At 52.3% G+C, this 23,509-nt stretch overlaps 1 protein-coding gene across 4 annotated transcripts in view; it reads right to left on the reverse strand.

The window, feature by feature from the left end:
* PLCG1 (phospholipase C gamma 1) overlaps positions 1-23,509 on the reverse strand; it is a 94,757-nt gene that overhangs the window by 10,285 nt on the left and 60,963 nt on the right. For 2 of the 4 annotated variants that reach the window (XM_073309730.2, XM_073309728.2), the window contains exons 8-26: positions 22,030-22,102; positions 20,732-20,833; positions 19,835-19,953; positions 18,976-19,061; positions 17,611-17,731; positions 14,871-15,039; positions 12,883-13,005; positions 11,873-11,974; positions 10,671-10,858; positions 9,346-9,546; positions 8,717-8,836; positions 7,135-7,315; positions 6,618-6,695; positions 4,213-4,316; positions 3,410-3,506; positions 3,126-3,195; positions 2,430-2,587; positions 1,823-1,919; positions 772-996 (exon numbers count right to left, since the gene is read on the reverse strand). In XM_073309730.2, coding sequence (XP_073165831.1) covers positions 772-996; positions 1,823-1,919; positions 2,430-2,587; positions 3,126-3,195; positions 3,410-3,506; positions 4,213-4,316; positions 6,618-6,695; positions 7,135-7,315; positions 8,717-8,836; positions 9,346-9,546; positions 10,671-10,858; positions 11,873-11,974; positions 12,883-13,005; positions 14,871-15,039; positions 17,611-17,731; positions 18,976-19,061; positions 19,835-19,953; positions 20,732-20,833; positions 22,030-22,102 — 2,414 coding nt within the window. Of the gene's footprint in view, positions 1-771; positions 997-1,822; positions 1,920-2,429; positions 2,588-3,125; positions 3,199-3,409; positions 3,507-4,212; positions 4,317-6,617; positions 6,696-7,134; positions 7,316-8,716; positions 8,837-9,345; positions 9,547-10,670; positions 10,859-11,872; positions 11,975-12,882; positions 13,006-14,870; positions 15,040-17,610; positions 17,732-18,975; positions 19,062-19,834; positions 19,954-20,731; positions 20,834-22,029; positions 22,103-23,509 lie in introns of all 4 variants that reach the window. The other 2 variants (XM_073309729.2, XM_073309725.2) reach the window with 1 other exon arrangement.

The following is a 23,509-nucleotide window of genomic DNA, read 5'->3' on the forward strand; positions in this document are numbered from 1 at the left end:
GCTGTTTGCCCCGATGTCCAGTTTCCCCTGTTTAACTCCATCCTGTTACTACTGGGTATCCCCTCTTGTAGCACCCTAGAGCAGTGGTTCCCAACCTGTGGGCTGTAGACCCCTGGGGGTCCACAGATGATATCTAAGGTTTCCAAAGGGCAGCACTTCCATTTGAAATTTTTTAGGGGCCTGCAAATGAAAGAAGGTTGAGAACCATTGCCCTAGAGGATCCCCCCCACCCCCTAAATACCTATAGGCTTCCATCCCCCCTGCACGCATTGCAACGCAGGCCCTCATTCATTCTCTCTCTCCCCATTGGTCTGTTCCTGCAGTCCTCTGCATTTCTGTTGCTGTTCCCTATGTAGGGGGTCAGTCTCCCCCCAGTAATGTGGGGCCTGGGACTGAACACCAGAATCGCATGCTGCGCTAGAGAGGGAGGTGATCGCCGCAGAGCGTTCTCTGCCCCCGGGAGGAATGAAGTCCCTCTGCCTGCAGGAGGGAATGGGTCAGACAGGCTGCAAACGGAGTCTCATCTATCCCACTCTTCTACTCAGGTGTCAGCGATCGCAGGTGGCGTCGCATGCTAGTGACCCTGTGTGTCCTGAAGCGCTTATGGGAAGGGCAAGTGGCTGGGTGGGACTGACCTTCGACATAGGGATCAGGCTGTGACTCCTCAGGGAGCGGGGTTTGGCAGGGCACCTTTAACTGGGAGCTCTGTGTGGCACCCAAGCTATGCCCCCTGCCCCCCTCCCCTTCTTCCTCCTGACAGGCAGCTCTTACCTGGGGTCTGGAAGTTGAGCGCCACCAGCTGGCTTCCACAGATCCACATGGGCAGAGGGTCGTAGTTGGAGGAGTCAAGGCGCTGGCCCTTGGGGTAGATGCGGGAGAGCTGCAGCCGGTTGTACTGCAGGAACTTCTTGCCTTTGATCTTGTTGACATACTTCTCCGCCTTGGTCTCGGGGAAGGACGACATGTCCCTGTAACAGGCCCTTTCTGTGCCGATCTCTGCCAGGAGACACGGAGCAGTCATTCATCATGCAGGAGCTCCATCGCCCCTGGACAAGGCTGGGTGAGCTGCTCCCACCTCCAGGAGACCACCAGGGTTGGCATTCCCTTTCCCACCTGCAAGCTGACTCCCTGACACAGGCCTCTTCAGTGTGTGACTAACAAATACCCTGCAGTTGATGTGGCGGGAGAGGGGGGGCGGCGGCTTGGAGAAGTGTCCAAATCCAAGCCCAACCCCTGGACCACTGCCCCCCTCCTCCAGCCCGTGCTGTAGACACTCTCCTGGCCCTCCCCTGGCTCTCCCTTGGGCAATCTGTGGCCACACAGCTCTTCCCTCCTCTAACCCTGATCTAGATCTGAGAAGCTTCTGGGCATCCTCCAGAGCCCTCCACCTGCTATTCCCCAGGGCGTGCGGGCGCAGGGGCAGATGGCTGAGATTGCCAGAGCCACCATTAATTCTGAGGGGAGCTCTGTGTCTCAATATCCCCCGGGCAGCTTGGACAGCCTGGCGTGAATCCCCAGATCCGAACCCACTGTGGTGGCTTTGGTTCTGGGCCAGATCCCGTTGGCAGGTGGCTGAAATCTCTCGAGAACGGCTGGCTGTGGGAGATTTCCACCACCTGGGGCTTGGAATCTTAGGAGCTTGACCGCAAATTATTTCCAGTCTGGCCTTGAACCCCAAACTTCTGCTTAAATCGAATGGGTTCTGCACCCAGCATCTCAGCCCACCTCTGACAGGCAGTCAGGCCAGATTGTGCTAGGGGGCATTGTGTGGGGTTATAATGCACCTGCAGCCTGTCTGCTGTGCACCAGCACCCGCACTTACTCTCTTCATCGAAGGGAACAGGCCGGCAGTAGATGACAAGTTCCGATAGCTCCAGAGCGATCTTCTTCCTCCTCTCCATCATCTTCCCTTCAGAGAGCTGCCAGGAGAGAGAGACAAAGTTACCAAGGCTCCTACAGTAATGGCAGCACGTGCCCAGCGGTGACCGTGGCTGCCGAGCTAGCACGGGTCACCGGATCACTAGTCACCCTGACCAGAGGCTGCTGGGCTTTGCACTAGGAAACACCATGGTCCCTGAAAGCCTTTGCGGGTCGGGCAGGGGGACTTCAAAAGCCCCGACGTGACTTAGGAGCACAAGTCCTAGTGACCTTCAGTGGGGCTTGTGCCCCTCAATCACTATGAAAATTCATGACTACAAGCTGCCTCCGCCCTACCTCCACCCCACACTGTAGGGCTCTCCCTGGCCTGCCTCCACCCACCAGAGAACTAGCCATCTTTACCTCTCTGTGACCAGCCTGGCCTCCTAGAACAGCCCTCTGGGGAAAGGAATGCTCCCCGCTGTTCCCATGACAGCCAGCTCCAGGAGGGCCTGGCGTCCATCCCTAAGGATGCTAGGGCCCTGCAGGGCAAAGTGGCTCTCCAGACTCACCCTGGCGTCGGCAGTCTGGGCTGCCTCCCGGATCTTCTTCACCCAGTCCAGCAAGTCCTCGTGCGTGTCAGCCGCCACGTCCATGGACAGGCGCGACATGGATGCCTTGCTGATGGAGAAGACGAAGGTGCGGTTGTTCTTCCCCTCGGGGCGGATGGCTGTGATGGGAGAGGGAGGGAAGGGAAAGGTCACAACCGCTCACGCAGCCAAATCCTCTGCACTCTGAACTGCGATTAGTGAGGGGAGGGGAAGGAACAAGTGTCGGGTGGATTTCCTATGGCCAGGCCCCAAGCTGCACCCAATCCGCTGGCCTCCAGGTTTATGATGACCAGAGATGAGGCAGCAGCTGCGGGGAGAGAAATGGGCCAGTGATCTAGGGGAGGCTTGGGCTTGATTCCTGGTCTCACTGCCCAGAGTTGGGGGAGCAGGCTCACGCCACCCCGGAGTCCATTGCTGAGCGCTGCTCCTGAGCTCAAAGCAGGAGATTCCCCAAGCCTCCAGACAAGACCTGTGCCCCAGATGTCCAGAGGATGCAGGGTGGGACAGGAGGGGAGGGGAGGCACTGGGCTCCAGGCACTGGGGCTGCTGTGGGCGGAGAGGGAAACCAGGCCCCTTCACACCAGGGAGCTCCCTGCAAGATCCGTGCCTGGGTGCGAATGAGAAAGCTGCCATCCCCACCCCCACCCCAGTGCTTACCTATCTGGCAGGATGGCACATCCAGGGTGCCTCCGAGCAGGACTCCCAGGGGGCTGTTCTCATCTAGCTGCTGCTGGGAATGCATCACAGGCCGGCATGTCAGAGCTGACTAGTGCAGCAGCAAGCCTGCCCCCCGACCCCAGAGCCACCCTAGCACCCCAGCCCTGAGCATGGGGCATGTGTCCCAGCAGCTTGGAGGACAGCACTGCCCTCTGGCTCAGACACAGCCACTTTCCCGCAGGCATCGCCGCCATCCCTTCCCAGGCACTTGGAAACGCGCTCACCTCCCTGTCAGGCTCCTGGCCACCGGGGCTGGCTAGTTCCTCCACGTAGTTGGAAGGAAACCACAGCTGCTTTTTGCCCCCATAATCGCCTCTCCACCTGGGAGAGACAAAGGTGCAGCCCCTGTCAGAACAGTCCCCAGTGGCCCCAGGGAGCCACCCCGGAGCTCCTGGGATCTCAGAAGAACACAAACCTAAGGAGGCTCCACATTGGGAAGGGCCCAGCTCCTGGAGCGGCTGTATGGCCCCAGCAGCGTTGGCAGAACCTGGCCCTTCTCACCACACCCCTGTGTGAGCCCTGCTGGCATCGGGCACAGAGGGACACCCATGGCCCTCCAAAAGGGTCTATGTAACAACTTCCGTGGACTGTATTTTGAATGGCTCGTTATAAGCTGATGGGCGGCGGTGGAGTTTACTCCACTGACAGGCAGCCATTTCACAGCGAGGCACTTGTCCAGGCTCATGGGCCCGTCCCTCCCAACCCCCTTCCACCGCCACATTTACTGTGACCTTCCGCTCAATTTCACTCACTTCTTCTCCAGCCCCACGTGCCCCTCCAAAGTAGGAAGGGTTTGAGTGCTGGGGCCAGATGGACAGTCCTAGAGACCAGCGTCCTTTGCTCATCTACAGGACAAGGACAGGACAGCAGCAATGCCCCCTCCTTTGCAACCATCTCCATGACCCTGGCAGACCCCTGGCTTCTCCTTTGAGGCTGCTGGCTTTTGGGACCCAACTGCTAGGATGGGTGCAAGGTCACCAAGCTCATCCTCTGGCATCCACCAGAGGCAGACACAGCAGTCACTCACCAGCCTCCTTCCTGCTTCTCCACGTTCTGGATGATGGCGTTCTTCAAGAAGGTTAGCTCGTCTTCCCGCTGTGCCTTGTAGTCGAACAGGGCCTTGACAGCGCACTGCAAAAACGACAGAGGGCCACCAGGCATGAGGCTGGGCAGCTGACACCAAGGCCAGCATGAGGCCTCCTTCCTTCAAGTGCTCACCTTCCACTTGCCATGGCAGGTATGATCATGGGGTAACAAAGAACCTACGCACAACCACTCCACAAGCAGGGCTCGCTCGCCTAAGGGCACCCACCAAGAGCCAGGATCTAGCAACCATCACAGGACAATGTGCAACCCACTGCTGAGAGTGTGTTACTGGTACCTAGCTGTACCGGTCTATAGAGGCTACACATCTGTTAGGGAACCTGGGTTCCTTAGCTCAAGCTGTAGCAGCTTTTAGCTCTGGAGGACCCTGGTTCTACCCCTGGTGTGCTGGCCAAGATGGCAGCCGTCACAAATGCAAGAGCCATTGATTTTCCCTAGTTTCTCTCTTCCTGGTTTGGGGTTGCATTTTGTTTCTCTGTCATTCCTGTGCCTGGCTGCTAGAGAGGTGAGTAAAGGAAATATAGCTGCCCTGCCCGGCTTGATGGTGCTATTGGACTAAGCAATGACAGATACAGGTCACAGCTTGGCCTTGGTTTTCTACACGGCTTGTTCGCAATTGGACACTTAGTCTCCCTGCACAATCAGATCAGGAGACATCACGTGCAAATGGACATTTACACGGTCAAATGGTCAGACAGGCAGTGGCCCACAACGCACATAACAATGCAGTTTGCACTCAGCCCTTGCAATTGCGCTTTGCAGACGAGACACAAATGATACAAACTCGCACGCAGATTTTAAAAAAAGAAACAAAACAGGAACCCAACGTGTGGTTTGTTTCTTTCCTCTTACTGCTAGGAACCCCATGAAAAGAAATACAGGAGATTCCACTTATTAGCATCCCCCTGGGTTGCCCACAAAAAGTTGCCATTATCTGGCAGTTGCTAATGAGCGGAAGGCAGGTGCATGAGGCAGGAGCCAGGGAAGGAAATGCTGGGAGGTGCCTTTCCTGGCTGCAGCCCTGCCTGCTGGCAGGACAGCAGCAGGAAGGGGGGCACTGGGGGGCCGTTAGGCTGCACCGTACCTCTTCCTGAGCTCTCCAGAGGCAGGGGCTCTGCTAGTCCCAGCACTTCCTTCCCTGCATGCAGTCCCCCAGCAAGGTGCAGCCTGAAGAGCATAGAGAGACCATGCAGTCCTGGCAACTGGGCTGCAGCCCCCTTCCAGCTACTGCCCTGCCATCCAGCCCCTCACCTCCTGTGCAGTCCCTGTGTGCAGGCCGGTTTCAAGGGCTGCAGACAGAGAAGGCGCATTCCAGCAATTCCTTCCCTGTCTGCAGCCAGGGCTTTTCTTAAAAAGAAACAAAGTTGCTAGTAAGCGGCATGCCTGTTGCCAATATTCGAACCCCATTAATAATGAGGTTCCCAGCCAAAATGTTGCCATTAACTGGAAGTTGCTAATATGAACATCAGGACTGTTATGAAGTGGAATCCACAGTATGCAACAACAGCCAGTGGGAGATCATGCCCCTCCAGAAGCTGCCAGCTGGGGGAGTCAGAGCCGATCATTTGAACCCAGGCACCCTGTTCTGATCACCAGGAGAAAAGCAGATTCTGCCCTCTCTTGGGAGCTCGACTGGTGGGGACTGAAGTGCCCTCCCGGAGATCTCAGAGGCAGCCCTCTGAAACACAGGGAGGGCCAAAAGCACTGCAGTCCCCGGAGCCAGCGCTGCCGCCGGGGGCTATTTGATCACATTGCACTTTTGCACGAAGGCTGCAGGACAGATGAAGAGACCCATGAGATGCCATGGGGACGCGCGCTGAGGGAACCACGCTCGGCCGACTTTCTCAGCGATACAATAACAGACCCGACCTTAGAACTGGACCAAACCCACGCACACGCACTCTAGCGACGGGCTGGGACGAAGCCAGGAACACCCCCGCCCTCCCCCTCTCTGAGAGCAACAGAGGGGCCAGGAACCAGGCACAGCAGCACGGACTCCTGTCTAGGCAGCAGGCGTTGGGGATGGAGGAGAAGGAGGTTCCTGACAGCAGGGCAGTGGGTCAGGTCCTCCAAAGTGTCCACACGCAGCCCAGCCTTCCAGCCACCAGAAACTCCTCTTTTCCCCTCAGCAAAGGTCTGGCCTCTGGCAGCGGGGGCAGCCCCAGGGGCAAGCAGAATGGCAGTGATGGGAGATGGGGGGCAGAACTGGGGGTGAGGGGGAGCCCAAGAGCAGAGCTGGATGGTGGGGCAAGCCTGAAAGCCCCAGGGGCAGAGCTGGGCAAGCAGGCCATTAAAATCGACCCGTAAAGACAAACAGCAAGAGAATACCTTGAAGGTTGGCATGGGATTGGCCTCTACGTAGAATCCCGGATGGCGTCCTTCATAAAGGGCTCCATAGTCTGGCTCCTATAAAACAAAAGCACATACGCTGTCACTTGAAACCAAGCATCTGCTGCGGGGAGAACTAGCCCCTTTTCTTGCTGCTACCACGGAAAAGGGCCACAGACGCTAGAGGTGCAGAAGGGCTCTGGCGCGTAGGAAACAGACCCTGTCTAAACTCACGTGCTGACCAGAGGATCTGAGGTGCTGAGCACCCACAAACCTCGCTGAAGCCCACGAGAGCTCTGGGGCTGCACATCAGGCTGTGCGTACCCAAGGTATAGGGTGGGGGGATCCCAGGTCCTCTTGCTAATTTGGCTGTGCAGGAACCACACACTCGCTCAACCTCCGTATGGCCAGAGGCAGGCAAATGGCTCCAGACCAGGCCATCAGAGCCAAGCCCTCGCTCCAGATGGGCTGAGTCCCTTCCTCCCCTGACCCGTTAGCAGGCCTGCCTCACGCTCACCGCCGTCCCAATCTTCTCCAGCGTCTCCTCGTTGATGGGGTACCTCAGCTTCATCTTGCGGTACAGCGGGTGCTTCTCGTAGTAGCTGATCAGATCCACCAGGCTGTCGAACTCGGAGTTGCCCAGGAGCACAGTCTGGCCCTCCTGCAGCACTCGGCAGTGCTTGATCTTCCCTTCCGCCCTGCCAGGCCGAGACGACCGGAAACACTGCTTGGCAAACAGCCAGAGAAACCCCCTTCCCAGGCAGCCACTTGGGAGAATGAGATCCCCAGCCCAACCGTCACCCCTTCCCTCCATGCCTGGGGCCACCCTGACTACCCAGCAGCACTGCTGAGCAGAGAACACTAGCACCAGTAGTGAGGGAAGAGGCGAGCCACCCCAGATCACCCAGGAATCGCTGTGGAGCCAGATGCCCATCTCCCTGAGCAAGGGGAGATCTGAGCGAAGCACTAGAATGGCATATGCAGCACCACCACAGGTCAGAAAAGGGTGACACAAACTCAGGGATGTGTCTAAAGCTTGCAATGAAGCCGAGCCACTATGAAACCCCCTGATAGTTAAAGCATGATCCCACCGATCCTGAAGGCCACACCCGTTAATGAGGCAACACAGGGACAAGAGCCGGAGAACCACCCCCCGACATGGCAGGCAACTGGGGTGAACATCCCCAGAACAGGGCAGCTTCGTGAGCCACCTGTGTCTAAACGCTTCGCCAGCAGGCCTGGTTCTTCTTCCCTGCAAGGTGAGGGTTGAGCAGGAATGGCTATTGGGACAGAGGGAAGGGATTTGGGCCTCCCCTGCTTGGTGCTGCAGAATCCAGTGGCCCAACTGTCTGTATGAACTAGCACAGCTATTAGGGACACAGGGACCCTGACAGCCCTTATCAAATGCAGCGCTTCATCACAGCAAATGCAGAGGAACTACGGTGCAGATCCTCAAAAGACAGTTAGGCACCTGTCTCCCACTGAAATCAATGGGAAGTAGGCACCTAAATATCTCGCAAAAAGAAAAGGAGTACTTGGGGCACCTTAGAGACTAACCAATTTATTTGAGCATAAGCTTTCGTGAGCTGCTGTAGCTCACGAAAGCTCATGCTCAAATAAATTGGTTAGTCTCTAAGGTGCCCCAAGTACTCCTTTTCTTTTTGCGAATACAGACTAACACGGCTGTTACTCTGAAACCTGAATATCTCGGAGGATCTGCATGGGCTCAACTTTCGGCAGGAACGCCTCCCTGACCAGACAAACGGCTCCCTTAATGCAAACTCGCCGGCAATTTAAAGGGGTTTATAGTGCGCTAAGCACGAGCGGGCGAGGATTTCCCCCACACACAGTGACACACCGAGGGAGGGGCGCAAGGAAGGGGCCACACAGAGGAAAAGTGAAGGCGCTTGAGAGAGCAAACAATGCGTCGCGGTGGAGATTCCCAAGCCAAACCCAAAGCAACACAACCCTCTCGTAGCAGCATCAGACCTGAGTGCTGAAGGCCAGGGCATAAACAAAACCTTCCCCATGAGACAGACGGACGGACGCATCCACAAGCGCACAGATGCGCACGCCCACTTTCCAGCCCGGGAGCTTACCGGAACGAGATCGCATAGGAGTTGGGCTCGCTCCTCTTGCGCACTAGGAAGGCTCCGTCCCGTGACACCCTCATCAGCATGTGCTCGGCCTGGGCCCGGGTGAGGTTGGCGTGGTACCACCTTTGGGTAAAGACACCATGACGTGAGTGAGTGCTCGTGTCCCAGACACATCCGACTGAGCCCCAGAATCAATCTAGGGCGAGGTCCCTCTCATGACGCAATGTAACCAAATCCACTGGTGGCGGTTTCTCTGTTCACGTGGGAGCGCGTGACACGGACAGGAGGTGGAGAGAGGGACAGTATCTGTAGTGATTAAGGGCCATCTCACCCCCTCAACAGAGACAGCCTGGGGATGAAAGGAGCACAGAAGTAGGACAGATCGGTCCGGTAACCGTGGCAAGCGGGAGGCATCCTACAAAGCATCATCCCTGCCCTCTACCCCCAAATGCCACATGGCTCAGGGTCAGAAGGGCAGGATAGCAGGCTGCAGATACCACGCAGAGCACTGCCTCATGCTCCAGCACCGGGGGGGGGCACAACAGGGCCAAAGTGAAGTGGAGAGGGGAGCGCGCTAGGAGATCACTGGGCAGCCACGTGGTTAGGAACTCCCCCAGCCCTGCTGCGCTCACTCTTTGCTCTCGTGGGCGTTGGTCTGTGGCACCGGCTCAGTCAGCTTCATCTCGAACTCGTTGCACCTCAGAGGCACCTGCTGGTAATGGGTGATGAGGTCATAGAGGCTGTCGAACACCAGGTTGTCGGTCAGGAAGAACTTGGGGCTGCCGGCATCCTGCCGGGAATGGATGCGGCAATGCTGCACTTTCCCATTGCGCCTGGGTCAGAACAAGGAGAGAGAGAGACGCTTGCTCTTGACTGCCTGCCCCAGCATCCAACCTGAGTGAGGACTCTGGGCAGACAGGGAGAGAGCCATTCCCTAATGCAAACTGATTGGGCAAGATGCCATCATGTGACTGGCTCAAGCTAATCGCTAGCTGGTCATTTCTGTAAGGCTATGGCCCAGCTAAACTGGACACCAGCAGTAAAGAAATCTAGGATGCATGGCCCCCCTTGGTCCAGGGATTACATTAAACAGGACAAAGGCGTGATCAATGTACACCCATACCAAAGAGGTCAGCAGCACACGGAAGAGGAAATCCAACATGCTTAAAGACATAAGCCGATGGCTTACTACCTGAGTTAGGAAGGATCATCTTCTAGGGCACGTTATTCATAATTGTAATTTATGTATCGCACAGGCCAAAGATCTGCCTCACCATAATTCCTAGTGCAGATCTTTCAGAAAAACGTCCAGTTTGATTTAAAAATTGCCAGTGATGGAGAATCTACCACCACCCTTGGTAAACTGTTTCAAGTGGTTAGTTACTCTCACTGTTAAAAACTTACACCTTATTTCCAGTCTGAATTTGTCTAGCTTCAACTTCCAGATAGTGGATCGTGTTAGACCTTCCTCTGCTAGACTGGAGAATCCATTATTAAATGCCTGCTCCCCAAGTAGGTACTTCAAGACTGTGATCAAGTCACCTCTTAACCTTCCTTGTCAAGGTAAGCAGATTGAGCTCCTGGAGTCGCTCACTATAAGGCATGTTTTCGAATCCTCTAATAATTCTCAGGGCTCTTTTCTGAACCCTCTCCAATTTATCAACATCCTTCTTGAATTGTGGACACCAGAATGGACACAGTATTCCAGAAGGAGTTGTACCAGTGCCAAATACAGAGACAAAATAACCACAAGTTCTACTCTGGATTTCCATTTTTGCATCCCAGGTAGAGAAACTGAGGCCCTGAGAAGTCAAGTAACTTGCTTCAGGTTACACTGCACATCAGTGGCAGAGAAGGAATTGAACCCAGGAATCTTGACACAGAAGTTAGAGGTACTGATAAGGGATCACGGATTAAGGCTACTTCAGAGCTGGTGAAAGGGGCTGCAAATCCTTACCAGAAAGAGAGGGTGTAGTCTCCTACGAAGGTTTCACTCTCTCGTACTAGGAAAGACCCGTCAGGGGCACCTGTCTCTATGCAGTACTCCATCAGCAGCCTCTCTGCTATGTGGCGCCCATCACGCCCGGCCCCCAGCTTGCCATGAAACCACTTCTCAGTAGAGTGAAGTTCAGTGCTGTTGCTCACCTGGCAGGGGGCAGAGATACATCTCCCACTTCACTGAGCACCAGCACTTCAGCTGAGCCCACTGTGGAAGGGGCCTGCTGTTCTCAGAGGCAGAGGGCCTTCAGCTATGGACCATGAGTGTTTGAACTCCCTTCCCCTTCCTACTAAAATAAATCCCTTGGGACTCCAGTTATTTACATCCATTACTGTTCAGCATAGAATGTCCCAGGGCCTAGACCATCCCCAGGGTTGCATAAACGTCATTAACCCCATTGTACAGATAGGGAAACTGAGGCACAGAGGGGTAAAGCAATAGCCTGATTTTCAGAGGTTCTGAGCACTGCTGAAATCAATGCTCAGATCAGCTTCTCAGACAATCAGGCCACTTAGTATACGCAAGGCCCTGAGAAAATCAAGGACTTTTTTTTTTTGGGGGGGGGGGGGAGGGGAGAAATTCATGGTAGCATCATGGGTAAAGCAGTCAATTTCACAGAACTTGCACAGCCCCTGAGTCGCCCCCGCACTGCTGCGATATTTCCAACAGTGGGGATGCAGAAGCGGGCATCTGATCTCTTGCTTGGTGTTGTTCAGAGCACGGGGCAGTGTCATGTTGGAGCAGCAGTGTCGGCGTGGGCGGGCTCCAGGGCTGGGTTTTTCCGAGGCACAGTAGCCTGCACTGCTGCAGCGTGGAACGAAGGCTACGAGCTGCACCGAGCGTGAGATCGGCACGTGTGGATGCCTGCCGAGGCCACGGCTGCTTGTGTGCCAAGCGGCGGTGGTTGCACTGGCAACTGTGCCTCTCGTGAAACCAACCGCTGAGTCCTCCCTTGCACAGCTACTCCGACATGACGCTGCCACTACGCGCCGCACCGAGCACGAGACCGGGCTGTGTAGCTGCCTGCTTCCGCTTCCACTTCCCTGCTGCCGGAAAAGTCACGGTATTGGGCTAATTTCACGACTTCTGGGCAGTCCATGAAATGGAGGTTTTCAAGGGGCTCTGAGCATAGGCAACCCCTTTGAAAGCATCTCCCTCACCTCCTTTGGTTCCTCTTCATCCTCATTTCCCTGGTGGCCGGTTGTCTCCTCAGAGTAATAGATCTTGCTGCTGGTCAGGACAAAGTAGTGCGGATTCCATTCCTGTAGGGAAAGAGAAAGATCTGTACAGGGAATTCATCCAAACAGCACCCAGCAGACCTTATACCTTTGGATGGATTTTCAGCCCTGTGGTTGGTGGGGTTGGGGGGTAGCGAGGGAAGGTGATTGGTGAATTTTAAGGCTCATGTAAGACAATGATCAATGGCACTGATAAAAGGTACAAGCCAGACAAGCTTCCAAGACACCACCAGCTCAACTACACCCTGCTAATTCAGCTCAAGAGATACTCTTGAGCAACAACAGCATCAACGCGTGGGTAGCTTGGTGATGCAAACTGATGCTCATGCGGGATCAGACTGAGAACTCCCCAGCACACTTTAACGGGATACGGTCAACTGGAAATCTAGTTAAAAAACCAACGTTCAGAGTAGATTCAGGTTCCACACTAGACCCGGAGTCACCCAGGCAATTCCTGTTGTTTCACCCTTGCACTTCCCTCCTTTTCAAAACATGCGTGTGAAAGATCTATACAAAAAACCAGGGAAACTGACTGGAGAAAAGGCCGTCAAAAGCACACAGTAAAACTGAAACAACAGAAGTGCTCAGACCCATAAGAATCAGGCTGTTTAGTCAGGTTCCTGAATATGGATTTAGATGCACCCAGGTCTGAAAATTCTGGACTTAATTTATAACTCACTGCAGTAATGGAACCTGATCTATTAAATGAGGCACATTCAGTGTCACATAATCAGAGGAGTGAGAAAACCCCTAAGTAATTTTCACATCCCCCTTCCCAGGCAGGATGGTTCCCTACCATGCACATGCTAATGATTTTCCCAGCAGAGTTATTGTTAGTTTACAAGCTCAGATTGGCTGAATCATCCCCAGCAAACAATCTCTAAGTAACCTGAAGGAAGTGGATGAGGTGGCAGCCGCAGAAAGAAACATACATGATTGATGGGATCTTCCAGGTAGAGGATCCCGTTCTTTATGGAGTTGCTGATATCGTTCTCCGAATACATTACAGATGTTGGCAACTCTTCATAAGCACTACCCTCCGCCAGCTTCTTGTGCTGCAGAATGAGACACTCGGATCAAATACCCTAGAGGAAGCAGCGGCCCCAGAAGAGACCATGTTCACCTGTTTATGCCCCGATCTGAGCGACCTTAATGTTCTTCAGCTCTATTGCCAGGGGTACCCTCTAGATCAGAGGTGGGAAAACTATGGCCCGTGGGCCACATCCGGCCTGCAGGACCGTCCTGCCTAGCCCCTGAGCTCCCGGCCCCTCCCACACTGTCCCCCTCCCCTGCAGCCTCAGCGTGACGCGACACCAGCGCTCTGGCTCACTGCTCCTGCCAGGCAGCATGGCTGGCTCTGGCCAGGTGACGAGGCTTTGCTGCTCTGAGCAGCATGGTAAGGGGGGGGGGTAATGATAAGGGGCAACGGGTCCTGGGGGGCAGTCAGGGGACAGGGAGCAGGGGGCGGTTGGATGGGGGAGGTTCTGGGAAGGGGGGCAGTCAGGGGAGAGGAGGCATTGGATAGGGGTGGGGGTGTGGATAGGGTTCAGGGCAGTCAGGGAACAGGGAGCAGTGGGGGTTGGATAGGGGGTGGGGTCCTGGGGGGCAGTTAGGGGCGGGGGTGTGGATAGGGGTCAGGGCAGTCAGGGGTCGGGGCGGTTGGATAAGGGGTGGGGTCCCCGGGGTGGTTAGGGGCTGGGGTCCCGGGAGGGCGTGGTCAGGGGACAAGGAGCGTTGGATGGCTCGGAGGTTCTGGGGGGGGCGGGAACCAGGCTCTTTGGCGGGGCACAGGCTTCCCTACCCAGCCCGCCATACAGTTTCGCAATGCCGATGTGGCCCTTGGGCCAAAAAGTTTGCTCACCCCTGCTCTAGATCATAATTATGGATAAAAGATCTCCCTCCACGCTGCAGAGAAGGGTCAAGAAATTCAGTGATGTCAAAAACCCCACTGGGCACTTTGTACTGCGGTGGTGCCAAGGAGACTCAGTCATAGACCAGAACTCCATTATGCTAGGGGCTCCACAAACACATAGCAAAACCAGGCCTTGTCCCTAAGAGTTTCCAATCTCAGTCCCTACCAGATGTATGGTGGCTCTGGGAAGAGTCCTTTAGAATTTATTATAGAGATTATGTGACAGTACCATCTTGGCCAACATGCCAGGGATTGAACCAGAGACCCTCCAGACCTTAAAACATGAGCTGGCCACAGCCAGTTCTAAAGCTCTGTAGATTCCTCTGTGGCTTTGCACCCCGGGAGATCTGTAACACACACTCACCAGTGGGTTAGAATTAAACCACTGAGGTTCTAAAGAAATGACTCCAAAAAACTACAGAAGGAGATTCTGTCTGGAGGTTGCTTGAATTTCAGAGCAGGGATCTGAATTCCCTAATTCAGTCCCACAGGATATTTAAAAACAACAATCTCTATCCATTTCCCGGGTGGCCTCCAGGGGGCAATAAGATAGAGGAGTTAGAGGCTCTCCCCAATTCTGTTTAGTTTTCAGTTTCATGCCCCCTCCCCACCTTAGAGCATCCTGCATTTCCAGCGGAGTAGAAAGCATTCTCTGCCAGCGCAAGGTGCCATGGTAACCAGACAGTGAAGCAGATCAAGGAGACCCACGGTACAAATACCAGATCATTGGAGACAAGGGGGGAAAAAAACTCCTGAATCCAAAGCACCCTGAACTTTGGGGAAATTAGTATCTGGATCCAGATTGGTTTTTCCTAGAGGCGCTAGAAAAGATCCAATCTAATCCAACCTTCTCGGGAAATGGGCCCAAATAAAATCAACATGCACTGTCCCTTTAAGGTTCAAATCACTGATGAGCCCTTCCAATGCCTAGGTAAGCGTGCCTTTGATCCCACCTCCACCCCCTACTTTCCTTTGCATTTGAGATACCAGCCACAAGGGAAATTTTACCTTAATGAGAATCTTCCTCTTCAGCTGGTTCGGAGAGGGGAGCCCGTCAGCAGATATATCCACCGGCTTGGTCAAGAGCATGTCCCCAAAAACCTTCTTAAAATTCTGAGCCATGTTCCTCTGCTGTGCAATACTGCAATGATCTTCAATGGACAGGATGACGGGATATCTGGTAGGTGGAAAAGCAGGAGGGAACAAAGGGGTTAAATAACAGAGTGGTGACTAGGGGACAGTCAACATTCTGTAACTGCATGCATTAACTACTAGCACCAACTTGCAGGAATTTCCCAGTTGCCAACTAGACAACTCTACAAGTTACTCTCCACACAGTCTGGTTTCAGCTTCCTTTTCATCCCCTGGACATTATAGATTTCACTCTAATCCCCACCAAGATGAACAGAAGTTTTCTGCCCCTTGGCCCAGTAGAGTCCGTCTGTACGCTGCAATTCAGGACTGGGCTGAGAGCGGGAACAGAGACACCTCCCAAAAAACTGCAGGATGCCGCCCAGTTGAGTTTAAGCTAACAAAAATTTTCCTCCCCACCAACACAGAGAAGGACAATGACTTTCATGTAGGAACCAAACAGACTACAAATATGGTGAATGTATTTATAATACACAACACAAGCAGACACTTTGGTGCCTCCTGCTGACCATGGCCCTCTTGTGGAGAAACAATCACATCTGTGCCATTGGTAGGACAGGAGCCCATAGTCAGAGTTGTTGCTGTACCAGTTTAGCAAGAAGAACTTCAGTGTCTGATCATTGGTGTACGGTCCATGTGTGCACGAGGGTCACATAAAAACCATCACGGAAAAAAGTTGTACATGATGAGTACAAAGGGGAAAATAAGCCCTTGGCTGCAACATCAGAGGACACTAACTAAGGTTATAAGCATCACTTGTCCCAGAAAATCCCAGGCTACCAGAGAAATTACATTTAGTCCCTGCACAGTGGACACATTCATCTGCAGGGATCCTAGTTTTCAGTGATAAAAAAACAAAATTCTCCAATAAAAACCATAAAACTCCGCATTTTTCCACAATTAAAAATGTAACTCTAAACTTTAGTTTCCTTAGCCACAATATACATAGGTATCAGTTGAACACAACATTTTATTGATATGTTTACAACTTTTAAGCAAGTTCGAAGTCTACCAGTGCCATCAATCATTATAATAAAATACAATTAATACAACGATCCAGACACAGTGCATTGTTTCTTTACTGCTATTAGTGGCCCTGCTCTTTCAGCATCTTGTTTTCATTTCTTTTCATTCAGTTTATGTTTCCTGCTTTCCAGGTGCTCTACAACTGTCTGCCTTCTAATGTAATCTACAGCCTTGCTACATGCAGGAGGGTGCATGCAGGAGGGTGCAGGAGGGGTGCAGGGTGCGGCAGGGGGTTGGGGTGTGGGGTGCAGGAGGGGTGCAGGGTGCAGGAGAGGGCTCAGAGCATGGGGTTGGGGTGCAGGAGGGGTTCAGACTCTGCGGTGGCACCAGCGCACACCAGGGCCAGGGCAGGCTCCCTGCCTGCCCTGGCCCCTGCGCCGCTCCGCTCCAGGAAGGGGCTGGAACCATATCCCTGCGGCCCGGCAGGGGCGGGAAGGGCACAGGGCTCTGTGTGCTGTGTTGCCGCTCCTCCAGGTACCTCCCCCAAAGCTCCCATTGGCCACGGTTCCCCGTTCCCAGCCAATGGGAGATGCAGGGGGCAGTGCCTGGAAGCCATGGCAACGCATGAAGCCTTCTGCCCCCCATCCCTCCCCGGGCCGCAGGGACATAGTTGTGCTGGCCACTTCCGGGAGCGGCGTGGGGCTTGCAGGGCCACAGGGGGCAATCCCATGGGCCGGATGCGGCCCGTGGGCTCTAGTTTGCCCACCCCTGGCCTGGAGGTAGGCTGGGGGTGGGCTACTTGGCGGGCCGCATGCTTGAGACCCTGATTTAGTCAATGGTTAATATATGTTTTTACTCTTTCACAAAATGAAAAAACTAAAAAGAGTCTCTGTAAAAACGCAAATTCTGTGCTTTTCTGTGTTTTTCCATGGCAAATGGATTTCTAGGAGCCCTGTTTATCAGCAAGGACACTAGTCAGACTTATCAAGTAGAGTCAGCAAGTTCAAACCTAGAGAGAAGTTAGGCCCTACATTTTCAGAAGTGTTACTAATTCTAGGTGCTCAGTTAACACTCCCCCGCCAGATTTAGAGCATGCCAAGCACTTATAAATCCTACGGACTTCAGCCAGAGCTGGGGGCTCACAGCTCCTCTGAGTACCTGGACCAAAAGTGTCTCCAGTTGGGCACCCAAAGTTAACTGACAATTGAAAATTGAGGCATAAATACCATGCTCAGCATCACAAAGTGATCCCATGAGAGAGCCAGGGACAGAACTCCCAAGACGTTGACCAAATGAGGACATTCTTTACGGGTGAAATCACCCCTGTGCAGTGGGGGCAACAGTGCTTAATTTGTGCCAGGGCTTGCCAGGGCTGAGCCTTAGCATCTCTAGGCTTGGCACATCAGTTATGAAAGTAAAAAAATTGCTTGAGCCCCAGCACCTAACAAATTAAACACATTGGGGGGGTGGGGGGGAAGGAGGAGCAAAAGGCCTGCATGGGTCACTTCACGCTCACTTAACCCTGCTTGGAGGCTTCAGGTGTGTCCTTTGCACAAACATGAGTTTCACCCTAGTTGAATCAGGATCAGACCCATGAAGATTCTGCCTTTTGTACACCTGTTCTACTTACTCAGAGGTCATGAAGGCATGTTCCTTGATGGTCATCAAGACGTCAGAGAATTTGATTTTGGTGGTTAAGGTGTGTCCATGGTAAATCACGGGCATCCCATCAGGGCCATCCCAGCAATCCACTAAAACAGAACCCAATGGGAAACTTAACCAAACTCAGTGATGCAAACAAGACGTCAGCGCAAAACGGGTCAAACCAAGCTAGCTCTGCAGGGGAATCAATGTTGGATGGGAAAAGGAGAGAGGTGAAAATCAAGGATCTTTCTGAGAAAACAATGACTTTAACAAGTACAAGACGGTTCAACAAACAAAATCTCCTTAACCCTTTCAGTGCGAGGGCACATGCAACCATAGCATTATGCCGGGTATTGCAAGAGTGTCAAAATGCAGCATGCCAGGACAATAACAGTGCTAACAGCATTTCAGTGGCACCTTCCATGCAAAGATCTCATAGCTCTCTATCTACTTCCATGGACTGAGTCTCCTAACAACCAAGAAAGTGAATCTCTTCATCTTACAGATGGGGAAACTGAGGCATGGAGCCATGATGTGACTTGCCCCCACTCACACAGCCAGTCAGTGTCGGAGGGAGATTAGACTTCAGGTCACCTGATGGAGCTGCTTGAAATTTTTCGACTGAAGATCTTTGAGTTAAAAATGGTTTGGTTGAAATCAAAATATATTCTATAAAAACAAATGTAATTTTCACTAAATGTTCGATTTGCTGACAATCAAGATCCTCACTGAAAACAGTTTCATTGAGAAAAAAAATTTCAATTAAAAGAAAAATGCGGAATTTTCTGTGACAAATTCCAAAAGAAACAGCTTCGTTAACATTTGTTGTGAAAATACAATTGGGTTTTTTAAAATGAACTCTGCCTCCCACTCCCCTGTTCTAACCACTGCAGCAGGCTGCCTTCTGGAATACAGCATAAGCATGTGAAGAGATGGCAGGCCAGACTGGTAAAGGCAGGGAGGGAGGTGCCTAACTCCCACTGACTGCCAAAGGGAGTTAGGAGCCTATATGCCTTTAAAAATCTGCCCCAGAGTGCCAGGCTGTGGCATTAGGACAAGGTTCAGGTGGGTGGTAGCTCTATCCCCACTGTTGCTATTTGGTCCCAGGAAAGAGGGGTGGGCTGCGACCCACAGGCCAGGCATGGCATAGAGCAGAATAGAAAGATGGGGCCATGCCTGCCAAAAACGGCCCACGGGACAGCCCCGAGGGCACACACTTTCTAAAGGCGCTGGCTCACTCGCAGCACAGCAGGCCCCATTTCACAAAAAGAACCAAGGGCCTCAGATGAGGGCAGCACAAAATTCATGGCCAGTGCTGAAAAACAGGAGCCAGCCCCTGCTAGGTACTCACACTCAATGCAGCGGCATCCCATACGCAGGCAGCGCGCGTAGGCTTCCAAGGAGGACTCACTGGAGAACTGATCCCCCGTCAGGTACCTTCCACGCAAAAGAAACACGCCATCAAAATAAAGTAATTCACCACGGAAGAGAACACGGAGAGCTCTGCATGGGACATCACGGGAGTGAGCAGGACCGGTGTCAAGCCACAACCTGGCTTTGTGCTGCTAGAATACGACAGAGACACTGTCCTCCTCTTCTACCCATCCCGTCTCTCGTGCTACCCACAGGAATGGTTCCGATCTACCCACCCTCAGTCCCGCTGGGCTGCAAACTCAATCTGCAGAGCTGTGCCCTTTCCTGCTGATGGCACCTGTGACTGAACAGACGGGGAAGCAAACCCAAGCTGCCTTCCGCTCCGTGAGCCACACAAAGCACCATCAGCATTTGCCAGCAGGAGGACGTTCCGTTTCCATGGTTCTAAGAGGGTTTTCCACACAGCAGCATTTCAAGCAGTCGATCTCACCCTTGCAGGCTTTTTCTTATAACCCATTGGAGAGGCGGGGGAGGTCGATAATGCGGATGGTAAATAAAGCAATAGGACGACAGCCCATGCTCTCAGACTGCAGCCAGCGCAGAGGTGCTCCTGCCCATGCACAGAACGAAACACCACCGGAATCTAGCAGTGGGGAGGCCTGGAGTATTGGGGAGGTGTCTCTGATGAACAGGGCCACAGACTGAAACACCCAGGGAATCGTCATGCCACAGGAGTTGGCACAAAAGGGAGAATTTCAGTACTGCGTAATGGAGCGGGAGGCCTGCAAGGATGGACGCATGAGGGCTGGGGAGAGACACCTCTCCCCCGTCCTTACGTGTTATGTGAGGAGGAGATCCAGTAATGGGAGAGGGGGTTGTTCATGTTCTCTGCGCACACTGCGTCCAGCTGCGAGTTCCAGATGCTGTTCTCTTTGGAGAAGAGGAAGGTGAGAATCTGCCCAAGAAGGAACAAAAAGACGTCAAAGGACAATGAGGATTTTACTTCATGGCTTGTAACTGACGCAGATGCAGACGCAAACCAGATCATCCCCACCCTCAGCCCACGCAGTCACAAGGGCCGGGACAGTTCCCAATGCAGTGCAGGCCATACCTGGCCCCAGTGAAGCCAATGGCAGTCTGCCCATTGACTCCAGTGGCAGCAAAGTGATAAAGGGCCTGGTCTAACCCCAGTGAAATTAATGGGCAGACGGGGATGGGAGTTGATTGTTTAAGGTCTCAGTGCTGCGGGACTTTAAACATATCTACACACAGCAAGGGACATGACACCTTATTTAATCTCTGTCAACTAATAGACTATATTATGTGGCATGATTATTATTAATAATCACCAAATAATTCAATTAAACAAATAATTCTCTACCCCAAGGGGTCTTCCTAACCTTGCAAGGTCAACACAACCAGACAGAGCCCCATGGAGCATTCTGGTGGGGAGTTCAAATGCCCATTGTTTGGTCCCAATCACAGGGAACTGGGGCATTTAAATTCTCTCATGCAACATGGTGACAATCGAGTGCTAACTATTCATCGGGATGACCACATACAGCAGTGCTATGTAAGAGAAACTCAGACCCTTCAAGCAGCATTACACATGATAAAGGTTAGGGCACACTCCCTATGAAGAACACTAGATCAACTGACTGAGCTGCCCCATACCTTATTCTGAGTCCCCCTCAACCCCATTTTTAATACCAATAGCTTCCTCGGAGCCTCACCTCATCCAGAGAGAAATAAGGCTCTTCAATCTCTCTCAGTGGGTCTCTCAGAAAGTTAAACATGAACTCCTGAACCTGGAGGGTGTCTGTAGCCCAGAGTTCCTGCAAACACAGGGACGGGGAGGAAGAGTTTTGCTTTGTGTGAAATGAACATTTTCAGAAGCTTCCATTTAAAAAGCACATTGAGTTCATTTAATTTGCTGATTTAAATTAAAAAGGGGTCTCAAAGGAAAAGGATCCAGGACTGGGAATTGAATTGTTAATACGAATCAAGTAAACTAATAGCGAACTCAACCCAAGTAACTCTGCCCATTGTTAATTAGATCTTATGATTTTTATGATTTCAGATATATTCCTCTCTGCTCATGCTGTCCTCTGCTACTGAAAAACGCTCCCCACCCAGACAGACCCAGGTTGTGGAGGGAGGTGCCAGGCAACAGAAGCCAACCTGGCTCCTTTTTGTCAGTTTCTCTCCTGGCACATCAGCATCTTTCATTAGGTCAGCCAGGAAGGCACACACGGGGTTGCTGCAAGGGGGGAGCTCCATGCTATGAAATATTCAGTATTCTCACTGGAGTTACAACCTGCATCAACAATGCCGGTACATGGCTACTGCAGTCAGCTAGGTTCTCCAGTGTGTGCTCTAATTGCCAGGGCCCCTGAGCATGAAGTCTAATTTGCACGATTGCATTAATGAGGGCAATAGTACAGTGGTGGGTGCCACTTATGAACCTAAATAGAGAGAGGCTGCACAGTCTGCAAAATACACAGCACATGCGTTAGCTTTCTGCTTTAGAAGATGCACTTTAAAAAGAAAAGTCAGCGATAAAAATCAATCGTCTGTCAGACTCTGCTGGCCGTCACAACCACTCTCCTGAGCAGACAGGCAGAGACAAGCACTGCTTCTGCTACCTTAACCCTTTGGACTGATCTAACAGTCATGATCTAAGGGACCAGACCAAACTCTCTTCTCCCCACCCCACCTCCATTACGGAACCTCCATGTTCCCCAAGTATTTGACTAGGATCTGCCCCCACTACTTTCCCCTGTTCCCAGACCAGGATGGCCAGATGAGATGCCTTCTTAAGATGGTCAGTGCTCTTCCTTAATCAGCCTGCCGTTCCTGACAGGAAGCATTGTGCTCCCAGAAGCCTCAGTGGCAGAGCGCGCCATTACCCGAGCACTCAGCACTACCAGATCAGAGTCATCCTTTGGACACTGGCTCCCTATAGATTGCCCGTATCAGGGGAGAGTGGAGTCCCCTTTCTCCTCTCTTGCTTGACCTTTGGGGAGCTCACCATCTGATACTCCAGTAAGAACTTCTGGAACTCCAGCAGGGACACCTTGGAGTGCTCAAGTCTCTCCCCACACCTGGGGGGGAAGGACACAGAGAGAATCCATAATCAGTGATCTCATTGCTTTGCTGAATGGTCTCTGGGATCCATCAGAGGCGGGAAGCCATTATAGATCAGGATGGCACATGCAAGTAACACACAACATCCCGCAGAGAGCAACACAGCAAACCCCACTGCCACCCCAGCACCAAGAAGAGAGAAACTTTTGTGGTGCACACACACAACAGAATCATGTCAGGAAACAAAGAGACAAGCGCTCCTCTCCCCAGCTTGAGCCACCTGCGCCTGGACACTGCATTTGCCTGGGGCACCATGTTACAAGCAATACAGCACCAAGAGAGTGGCAGGCCAGAGAAGAGCAACAAAATTAATCAAGGAGCTAGCGGGCTTGACTTGTAAGAAAAGATTAAAAGAGCACGGCTAAGGGATAACTAAGGACAAGGCATGGTAACAGCCTACAAACAGATGAAGGATATAAACATCAAGGAGGGAGAGGAACTGTTAGAGAGGCGGGGGGCAGAACGAGGGGTGATGTGATAAAGTCAAGAAAAATGTTGGCTCACTGTCAAGAACTTCCTCTGAGTGAAACATACTAGAGGCATCAGGACAGTACGTAGGACTAGCAGAACTAGACTAGACAAGACGCTAGAAATCCTGCACTGGCTTCTAGGACAGTGACTCACTGAGCTGGTAGGTTTTTCCACCTCCAGCTTCCACAATTGCATTGAACTTCTGCTTAGCCACAGCACATGGGCAAGTGAGGGCATGGTTTGCCAATGTACCTCGAGCACCATCTGGATGGGATGACCTCTAAGGGTCAGAGGGGCTTTAGTTACCAATGGCTAAGCCCCTTCGTTTTCAGTTTAAACCGATTTTGACCGAAAAATTCCCGGGTTTTACAAAAAGTATTATTCATTTTTTTCTGATTTTCACCCTACTTTTGTATCGTCCAAATATACATAAAATAACGTGTTTTATTAGGAAAATACAATACATTACATGAACTATAGGTATTACAATAATACATTAGTCTGTGTGTATGATGCAAAGCTGCCTGTTGAAGTAAGGCTGTGTATTAGTCTAGAAGATACACACACTCAACAAACAGGCAGGCATGCAAGCTCTGAAGTGTGTGCCAGTCTGAACGTGCCGATGAATCTCACGCCCACCACGTACACATTTCAAGCTGTTAGCAGATAACGGTTTAAAGTTTTGACACGCTAAAATGTGAGGAAAATGAAAATCTGTCTCTGGAAAATGAAAATCTGTCTCAGACTACGTGTCAGAACACAAGGAAGTATTCAAAAGTTAAAAAAAACAAAACCAGGAGAAAAGGACGAAGTTGAGTGTTTATGCTGCAAATGGTGAGGCCCAATTATTAAGTGTAAATATTTATAGGCTAATAGTTCTAAGTCTACAACAG

This window comes from Lepidochelys kempii, chromosome 13 (assembly GCF_965140285.1).
Source record: "Lepidochelys kempii isolate rLepKem1 chromosome 13, rLepKem1.hap1, whole genome shotgun sequence".
Classification (NCBI taxonomy): Eukaryota; Metazoa; Chordata; order Testudines; family Cheloniidae; genus Lepidochelys; species Lepidochelys kempii.